Consider the following 10,609-nt stretch of genomic DNA (forward strand, 5'->3'; position numbering starts at 1 on the left):
CCTGTTCATAGTGACCATTAGAAGATCCCCTCATAATGCACTTACAATGGAAGTGATGGAGGACAAAATCCACAGTCCTCCTTCTGTGCAACAAATGTATTTAAAGGTTTATCTGAAGCTAATATGAAGCTTCAGCATCCAAATGAGTCAAATCAAGTAGATATCTTTCAACGTTACAGTCTTTTTAGTGCCAAAGTCCATCTTTTTGTTACTATATATAACATATGGACGTTACATATGGACACCTGACTGCTGTTTTAAGACATACTTGAAAAATTGTGAACCTGTCCTTTAATACCACAAAAAAAGGTTAAATTACCTCATTACAGTCCTAACTACTTCACTGTAAGTCCATTCTCAGTGTTTGTGCACTGCAGGTTTCAAGCTTCCATATCACACACGTCTAAATTGCATACTGGACCACGATTGGCACCAAACTAGTTGTGATGTCACAAATCCTGCTGGTAGGTACACATGTTAAAATCAGATGTAAAGCGAGCACAACACACACAACACACATCCAACTGAAGGAACAAGAAGGAAAACTTATTTTTGAGAGGACGGGGACTTTAAAAATACTGAACCTTGGGAGTTGAACTTGACCTCCTTTTACTAGTCTCTCTATAAAAGTCCTGCCTCACGTCTTAAACATACACTAACTGGGTGCGACATGGGAAAAGGAAAGAAGTAAAAAAGTGAGAGCAAGTGACCTTCTGTTCCAGGTTTTTCTCACCAACAGCAGTCGTTGTCGGGGCTACGCTAAATGTTGAGTCTGCACTGCTGGTGGTTTTACGAGTCACTCCAGGACAAAGCCGGGCTATGGCAGGAGCTTTATGGTCCTGGCTGTCAGATAAACTTCATTAAATAAAGTGTTTATTGAGCTGTCGGTCCTGCTAACATTCAAGTGGAATTAACACACTTTACATCCAGGTACACGCAAGAAAATACACACATACATACTTTCAAGAACGTCTTTTTTTTTTCTTGCTGTCTTTGAGGTTGAAAGTAGGAATGTAACCTGGTAAACCACGTCCAGACAGAGGTCGCAGACAAACCCAAAACCAGTGAGAGTGAGGCTGTGTGTGTGTGTGTGTCTATGCATACTAAACCAGCAGACATGGTTTTGGAGATTCACAGTTCAAAAGACACCGGCATTGTCTTGATTTTTACTTTTTTCTCTTTTGTATTTGAGTTTAATAAACTAAAATAATTTTTAAAAACCTGAAAACAGAAGTGTGCGCACACTCACAAACACAGATAATAAATCAATTTCTAATATGCCAATGACTACCTGTGATTACAGCAATACCAGAATTAACAAAATGTATGAACAAGCCACAGATAATCCTTACTAGCCATGTAGGTTAAAAAAAAAAGTGGGTTAAATCTGACAGAACAATGACACTTTTTAATCAAGCCAGTGTCATTTTTTGTCCACTCTAAAATATATCAAAACAACTATTAGCTGGATTGCCATGACATTTCCTACAAACATTAACAGTCATCAGATAATGAAGCCTGCTGCCTGGTGCTACCACGAGGTTGATATTTTAGGGTTTTGAGTGATATGTATTAACAACTATTCGATGGATTGACATGTAATTTGGTACACACATTCATATTCTCCTCACAATGAACTACAGTAACTCTAGTGATCCCTTAAAGGGGACATAACATGCTTTTTATGATTTTCTGTTAGTTATATACTGTTATGATGTTGGATGTCTATGCTTCAGACAGAGGCTGAACTGAGGGGCTGCATAAAGGGCCAGTATAAGATAAATAAGGAGTTTTTAAACTGTATATCATAGTGCTAATTAGCAAATGCTATCATGCTAACACACTAAACTAAGATAGTGACAAGGGCAAACATTATACCTGCAAAACATTAGTATGATAACAGCCATTATGAGCATTGTAGCAAACTGAAGTTAGCATTTACTGTAGCTAAAATCATTGCTGCAATAAAGAGGGAGACTCTCAATGGACAACGGAGACAGTCGGAGGTGTCAGTAAGCTAGTTTTTGATTGCCTTGCTAGCTTGTCTAGTTGTACTGTAAAAGAAGGCAAAGTGAAGAAGAACAAAACACAACTGTCACTGGAAAATGAGTAAAACTGTACTGTAAAGAGGAAAACATAGTTAAGTTTGTGAATCAACCTGCTGTATTTCTTTATTTTTTCACCTAATTTATCAGATTTTGAAAATCACATTTAAGGATTCTTCGGTTACTTTCCAGTCTCTGCATCATAGATTTATTAACATAATTTTCCTTCAAATTCTTGAATGTGTGGATCTTTTGCCAAGCAAAACATTTCCACCACCTCTGATCAGAATGTCTGCTCAGAGAAATAATAACATAATAAGAACATAATAACAAAGGCACAGCTCAATGTCAATGAAGTAAAAACATAACAATAAGTTCCTGCCAAAATGTGTCTGTTGTAACATTTTTAATTTAAAACTCATAAATCAATATTGGCAAACCCACAGTCACTGTGCTCTATTAGACTAACGTATTGGCTCACACAGTGGTCAGTCCAGGGCTTCCAATTCTCACACACTGACCATGAGCCTTTTCACACGCCAAACGTCCATTTTCTCACACAATGAAAAACAAATTCATAACTGATAATGTTGTGGTGTGAAAAGAGGACACTGACCTGTGACCAACTAGTGCAGATGGCTGTTTCTTGACTTAATCCAAGAGGTGATGTGGTGTAGAAATGCAGAAAATTTGTTCCAAATTACAAATTTTTTCCTAGGGCAGGACCATGGTCCGCATCCACCAATTATGTATCTTTCCATGTTTGCTCCCTCATTATAAAACATAACCAGGCGCCTGTGCACATACATACTTATCCACGCACACACATAGTCTACATACTGTACTAAGCACACACATATGGAAAAGATGTTGGTTCATAAGGCCAGAGAGAGGTCGAGTGGGTCAATTTACCACAAATAATTCTCACCAAGGCAAGAGTCTCCTGTGCCAAAGTACAGCCTCGACAGAGCAGCTGGCATCGCTGTACACATGTTTAGCTGTCTGGGTTACATTTAACAGTTCATTTAGCATTAAAATGACTATATTTCAACAAGTAGTTAGGACCTACTTTACATTTAAAATAGTCATTTTAATGCTGTTTGAACAACAACTTTGTGAAGCCTAGATCTTTCCCATTAGAAGCAAGCTCAGTGAATGAGGTGAAAATTTAAATTTGACAGAACTGGTTTTGCAGTTCTGTAACCTGACAGTCAGCCACTCTTGCAGTGCATTCCTTTCATTGTTAAGCTTTTAACATTGATTCCAATGAACAGCCTGGAAGTGTTTATGAGTTTAAGACGACTATGAAATCATTCTTCATGTTTGTGGTCGAGGCAGGAATGCGGGTTAAAATTAGCCAAGTAGATTTTTGGAAAAGAACAGGACCATCAAACATTGTTACGGGGTGGATAAATGTCCTGAAACTTCCCAAAGTTTGTTAAGTCATGATTACTTTGTGGAGGCAGAGCAGCAAACAGGGATTGAGTAGCTGTGATTGAAGTGTGGGTTTTTTTGGGGAGGGGGGATTTGAGCTGTTTAGCTATTTCTGCTCTGTTTGTGTGCACAAATCAGGTTGTTCAGGTTTAGCGGTTAAACAAGCTTAATCTGCTAATGAGGCGGATGCAGTGGGGGAGCGTGGAAGACAGATGTGGGTGGCTGCGGTGAGCTGGTGGTGAGGACAAAGGATGTTGTTACCAGTGTTTGACCAAAATTAGGTTTGAGAGCCGACACCGGTGATAGGATTGAAGAGATGCTATCGAAGCTACTGAATTTTCATATCATTTTATACCAAATATTAACAAATATTCAGTATTTTCTCCAGAGTTGTATTCTTTTAGGATGGAAAAAGATCTTGCAAAGACTGGAGATCTTGCAGCATCACTATTTACAAAAAAGGTGTCGTCCTGTTCTTGTATTTTTACAACTTAAAACAGCTACACAGTTTATACAGCTGCCCCACATCAACCACCTTCAACCACCAACTATCTGGACACAGCACTTTCAGCTGCTGGATGTTGGAGTATTTCTGTTTGGAAACCTGCAAACTGCATGAAATACAGTATAAAAACAACAGCAGCAGCCTGGATAATTATACAAAGGCAGAAATTCACAGGTTTAACTTCTCCAACTGGCCTGAAATCAAATGTGAAAAACCAGTAAATAAAAGAGGAAGTCATGTTATACAGAAAAATGAAGGGTGAATAAATGTGAATTATAGAAAGGGAAGATAAATGGCCACAAGAATGCTGAGCTTTCAAGTTTCATTAGGAGTCATTAATAAAACCATCATGTTAGGAAAGTAGTTTAAACACACACACACAAAGGTCAATCATTTACTGCATACTGCAATTAGAAACTGAGTACAATCAGCCACCATCAGTAATCAATACAAACACACATTATTAGGCTGTAAACCATTAATCAAACTAATAACTAACAGCAGTGAACATCAGACAGCCTTATCGTACTCTAGCTGTTCCCTGGAGTTTCCCTGGTGTCAAAATGTTAAAAATATACATACCAGTAGTTGAAATAAACTGCAGCTTCCTGTGCTCTCTGGGGAAAATATTTATGCCAAATCACCCTGCTGTAAAATCCAGCTAGAACCAGCTTCAAACTTTAGCTGGTCATTAGCTGGTCTTGCTGGATTTACCTGGTGGGCCAGTTTGTTCAAGCTGGTTTAACTGGTGATCAGCTGGTAGACCAGTTTTGTGTAGCTGGTTGAGAGGTGGAGCAGCCAGGTTGGTAGTGCTGGTGTAACTGGTCAGGTGGTTTCAGACCAGCATGGCCATACTGGTGTAACTGGTCAGGTGGTTTCAGACCAGCATGGCCATGGAATTTTTTTGGTTGTTGCTTTAGACACAAACATGGTTGGACTTCAATCAAATTTCATAGAACATGCTGAGCAGGCTGAGCCAATAAGCGAGCTTTGTGGTGGCAAAAGGCCCCGTGGCCAACAGAGTGCCCCAACAAATGTAACATAAAAGAATAAAATAAAAAGAAATACAACTCTCTATACTAAGCATAATAAGCATCGTGGTTATTCATTGAGTTGTTTAAGAAATATGACAAATTAACAATTCCTTACATGTCCACAAAAACACATACACATAAACATACACCCATGAAAGAGATAAAATTACATTAGAACAATTCTACAAATAAATAAAAGCAGGCATGCACAGCTGCATTAAAAAAGTAGTGACAGCCATAGTGTTTAATGGCTATCGCAGCGGGAAACCAAACTAACTGTACAACCAAACAAACAAACAGTTGACATTGTGTAGAAGCGTTTCGAATAATTAGCAGCATGTGTTAAAAAAGGCACCAACACAGTACACCTGAGCTGACATCATGCTAGCTTGCGGCATGACAGAAGTTAGTGCTACCAGTTAGCAAGCGAGCTAACTGCCAAACGATGGCGTTTACTTGCATCCCAGCTGTCAGTTTAACATGATGTGCAGCTGGTGAGCTTCCTAGCAGGACATTAAACTGCTGTAGATTTCATCAGCAGATTGGAGATGTGGTATGAAGTGCTCGCCATGTCGGTGCTGTTATCCGTTAGCCTCCTGCTAGCAGACTGCGCTCCATCACGGAGCTGAACTGATAACATGCACTGTAGCACGATACAAACGATCTCTCTGGAAGGGCAGATTGTTGAGACATTTGAATCGTTCACGATCTAATATTGTCATATCCCCCATAACCCCTAATATGTTGTTTCCAATATCAAAACTACAGTGTTTTATTGAATGTTCACAAGTTTAGAAAGAAAACAAAACAAAAGAACACAAGTTATCCTACTCCAGACACATACATGAACACACACACACACACATAGTCAAATCTACACATAACCACACAATATATACATACATCAGTGTTGTTCACTTCACTTGTACTATTTATTTCATGGGTGCCGCACTGGCAGGACAGTCTATCAGAGAGCTGCACTAATCATGAAGTAATTCTGTCGACTAATTTGTCATCCCATGATGGACAATATGTAATGCAGCCAATACAATCTGAATTAAAAACAGGCTTACCTTTATACAGGGATGAGCAGAGCCATATGTTTCCTTGTCTTTCTTCATGTTGTATTCTTAGTGTGTTGTTGCAGTCCTTGTGAATTATGTGTATTGGGTGGTTTGTCTCAGCCAGCAGCTAAGTTTACAAGAATTTGCCAAATTTTAAGATACATGGCAAACTCACATAAACAGTTAGGCTGCATACTGACAGCGTTTGTGTTATTAGCTTAAACAGCACACTGTGGTTGTGTAAAACATAGCAACGGTGGATGGGACACTGCTGGCAAAGCAGGTGAAAATATCGCTTTTGTACATGTTTATGCTTGTTGAACAGGTGGTTTGATAAAGTACAGTAACGAGCGTAGTTGTCGTCAACTCAAGTAAAACATTATTTTTCACTTCACCTGGTTCACTGAGTCAACTCTGTCCTCCACTGCTGTCTGCTCTGTGTTTCTATGTGTGTGTGTGTGTGTCTGTGTGAGACACAGAGGAGAGGACAATGTAATCCAGACAAAGTCTCACTCAAGGAGAAGTCTCGTTCCGAAATCTCGTGAGATTTGACTTGTAAAAATCAGCTAAATATTCAATCAAGTTCAACAATTGTTGTCCCCATCAGTCACTTAGACACAAAAAGATGGGAAATAGGGTCCAGGTTGAAAAATACCTAAGTTTCCCTTTAAGGCTACAAACAACCCATAATGCAACACTCACTGTAGGAGCTGGTGGTATTCTCTCCATTCAAAAAGAATATCTGATCTGATCAACACATAATTGTTTAGTGCTCGAATAATAGATGAACCCCACTTTTTTAAATGTAATTTTTGGAATAAAACATTGTCTTATATTCAGGCCAGTATGGTAATGATGTTCTTCTTCTGTTGCTGTTTTAGGCGCAGCCATCCCAGTAGGCATTGATGTGCAGGTGGAGAGCATCGACAGCATCTCAGAGGTCAACATGGTGAGGACTCAGTTTGTCACATTATTCTAAATTTATTTCCAAACTGGTGGTTTCATGCAGCTTTGATGACATGAAAAACATTCACATCATGACTTTTTACACCTTTTCTATCTACTAGTGAATGCTCTGTGTAGTTTAATGGCAGAAAATGTACACAATTCAATCAATTAATGGTTAATTAATATAAGTAAGTTAACCTGTGTGAAAAAAACATGTCATAACATGTACGGTATGTTCATATATCTGTTAACATTAACAGTATGATTCTATGACTGGTCATTTTTTCACTTCTTTATTTTAGATCTTAAACTTTTAGTATTAAAAATAGGTTCGAATCTTCATTGAATAAGTGACACTTCAAAAGTATTTTTCGTTCTTTGTGTGGCAAGATGTTTTAAAACAAACCTGATTTTTGGTAAAAAATTAAGACACAACAGTTGTGTTCTGACATATTTAAACCTGCCTTCAAAGGGTCAAAATCTGCACCTCTGGCAGGTTTTGTCCACTTAAAGATTTCAGAGGGTTTCAAAAAGGTTGTGGCGTCTTCTTCTGAATTAAGGTGAAGGCCGGCCTGACATCACTTCCTGTCGGTTCGCTTTATCTGGGCTCTGACCCCGTGATGGCTCTGCTTTCAACTCGACTGGCCACTTACAAGTGATTTACTCCAACCAAGAGAGATAAATGGTGGAGGGGAAGGCGTTGTTATAGCAGCCAGGACTGGAATGGTAAAAATCTGCATGTGGTCCGTCCCCCACTTTAGGCTTCAGTAATATTTTCTCCTCAGGCAGACTGCAGAAAAACGTCCATCTCATCCATCTCACACCAGATTCTAAATCTTTTAAGCTCCAAATACTCCCAAAATAAGAGTGACACCATGTTACAGACCCTGTTACAAAGAGAAGGTTTATAAGGTTTGAAAAGCTTTTATAGTAGGAGAGAACGGGGTAAATAGAGCCACCCCGTTTATCTAGGTAACCACCAGCAAAAGTAATCATGTGACCACAATTTAAGATAGTATAGCTCATCTTAATCAATCCATCTTGGACTCAAGCACATGGAGAGCAAGTGAATTCATCATGTTACTAAAGTTATCAGTCTTGTATCTTAATTAAAAAAGATAAGTTATGGACATTATTACATGTTAATTTAAGTCAGTGTAAGCTGCAAAACAAGGTCATAAACTCAACATAACTGTAGCTCTGAACCACTGTGTGAAACAGTTTTGTCAAAATGGAGGTTGTGGGGTAAAATGTGCCAGTGATGTTGGGGCAATTGAGTCAATGGATCAATTTACCCCCAAAATTATTTTCTGATATTCTAGAGACCAGAGACCCTGTTCATGTTAATGTTTGATCACTGTTACAAGTGCTATAGTGTTGATGAATAAATACCTAATTGTTAACTAATGTTAAGTTTAAGCCACACACAAACAAGCTGTACATACAGACGGGTGACAAATTAAAGGAGAAGCCAACATAAAGTGTCTTAGTAAGGTGTTGGACCACCAGAACAGCATTTGATGTTTTGATGATGGTGGTGGAGAACGCTGTCTAACACATCAGTCCTAAATCTCCCATAGGTGTTCAGTTGGGTTGAGATCTGGTGACTGTGAAGGTCATAGCATATGATTCACATCATTTTCATACTCATCAAACCATTCAGTGACCCCTCGTGCCCTGTGAATGAGGGCATTGTCATTGAAATGGAAATATATACACTTATGTTATTGTCTTAAGATTATGTTACACTGTAAGACTTTATGATCTCTGCTTCCTGTGTGAAAATGTTCCTAACTCTAAACACTGTAACTTTAGAGGGAATGTGCAGGGAGGAAAGGCAGATAAGGATTTGGCCTTCAACTCTTCATTCTCAGCAGAGACTGAAAGAAACTCCCTAGAGATACGGTGAATTAACTAAAAGTAACTGTTAGGGTGATGAATATGTGATGATTGTGATGCATGTGGCTGTATATGCAAGTACCAACACTGAACTTCATTCAATATCTTTTCAGCCAAGCAAACTGGGAGATCTGGACTTGCAAATATGTATTCTGGATATTGCAATAAAACTCTGAAAGACAACTTGCTCTCTGTGTCATCTTAAGTTTCCACTACAGTCATCCTGGAAGAAACAACTTCCATCAAGGTAGAAATGTTTCATCATAGGATAAAAGTGATGACACAGAGCAACGTTGTATTGATTAGCAGTGACTCTTCCCTCTAAGGGGACAAGTGGACCCAAACCATGCCAGTAAAATGCCCCCCACAGCATAACAGAGCCACCAGACCTTCTTACTGTAGGGGTCAAACATTCAGACCTGGACCGGTTTTTCCTTTAATTTGTCACCTGTCTGTATACAAAAAAGCACATTTACACAAATATTCTTTCTGTAGCTAACACAGAAAGATCACAGTTTAATCTTTACTCAAATTTGTTTGATTTTGTGTCATTTTTATATCAGTATTTAATGGTAACACCATTTACCCATAGAGCGCTCAATTTACTCCTACCTTGGGGCAAATTGTGCCATTGGACTAACTTTTTTTGATGGGTCATTGTTCTAAAACCATAATAATTAGATAACTTCTTTTAATTTCCATGGGTAGACAACAATCTGAGGTATATATAGTAACTATTTGAAAAAAATATACTTTCATTTTGTAGTAAAATCATTAAATGTAAAAAGTGTCTCATGTTACCCCGTTCTCCCCTATGTTTCCATAAATAAGGAGATTTGAAAATGATTCAGTTGTCTGGTATTACGTTTCCTAAAGGACTTCACCATGACTCTATACCTGCGTCACTACTGGAAAGACGAGCGGCTGGCGTTTCCATCTCGTAACAACCAGAGCAGGACGTTTGACTCACGGCTGGTGAAGAAGATCTGGGTTCCTGACGTGTTCTTCGTCCACTCCAAACGCTCCTTCATCCACGACACCACCATGGAGAACATCATGCTGCGGGTCTACCCCGACGGAAACATCCTCTACAGCGTCAGGTACAGGACAGGTGTGGGTGGAGGTTAAAATATGGAGGTGATGGAGGTAGGCTACTGATGAAAGCAGACAGTCTGGAAGGCAAAGATTCTGCCAATGAAATATAAATAAGAACTTACAGGCACAAAAGGATGTTTTATCAGGTGTCCTCTTACAGTAATTTAACCCTTTGTTGTGTTATCTGAACATAAGTGACAGTTGACTATCAGTAGTTGTAATGTTATGAACTGCAAAATGTATCCATCCCATAGTCTCATATTCAGCCCTTCAGGCAACTTTAGCTTTCTGCCTTATAGACATTTATTAGCGTTAGCTTATGCTGCGTTCATGTCATATCAGAGTTCATGTAATTAAGAGTTTCCAACCTGTAAATCGTGTTCTTGTCAACATCCAAACTGTAAATTAGCACTAGTTAAGTAAGGGTGTTTTCAAACCTGTGTTGTTAAGTCCAGTTGAATCTGACTCTGGTTTGTCGCCCCCCACCCTCCCCCACTCTCCCTCTCCCTCTCCCCCCCCTCCCCTCCTGAGACCCTTTAGAGGAAGTGGTCTCTGTACGGTCGCAAACAAATTCCGGAGCGGTTT

At 39.1% G+C, this 10,609-nt stretch overlaps 1 protein-coding gene across 1 annotated transcript in view; it reads left to right on the forward strand.

Moving 5' to 3' along the window:
• Window positions 1–10,609, forward strand: part of LOC122972381 (gamma-aminobutyric acid receptor subunit rho-3-like) — a 33,411-nt gene that overhangs the window by 16,062 nt on the left and 6,740 nt on the right. The window contains exons 3-4 of the mRNA XM_044339423.1: window positions 6,964–7,031; window positions 9,806–10,029. Of these exons, the coding sequence (XP_044195358.1) occupies window positions 6,964–7,031; window positions 9,806–10,029 (292 nt within the window). The remainder of the gene's footprint in view (window positions 1–6,963; window positions 7,032–9,805; window positions 10,030–10,609) is intronic.

This window comes from Thunnus albacares, chromosome 21, assembly GCF_914725855.1.
Source record: "Thunnus albacares chromosome 21, fThuAlb1.1, whole genome shotgun sequence".
In the NCBI taxonomy this organism is placed as follows: domain Eukaryota; kingdom Metazoa; phylum Chordata; class Actinopteri; order Scombriformes; family Scombridae; genus Thunnus; species Thunnus albacares.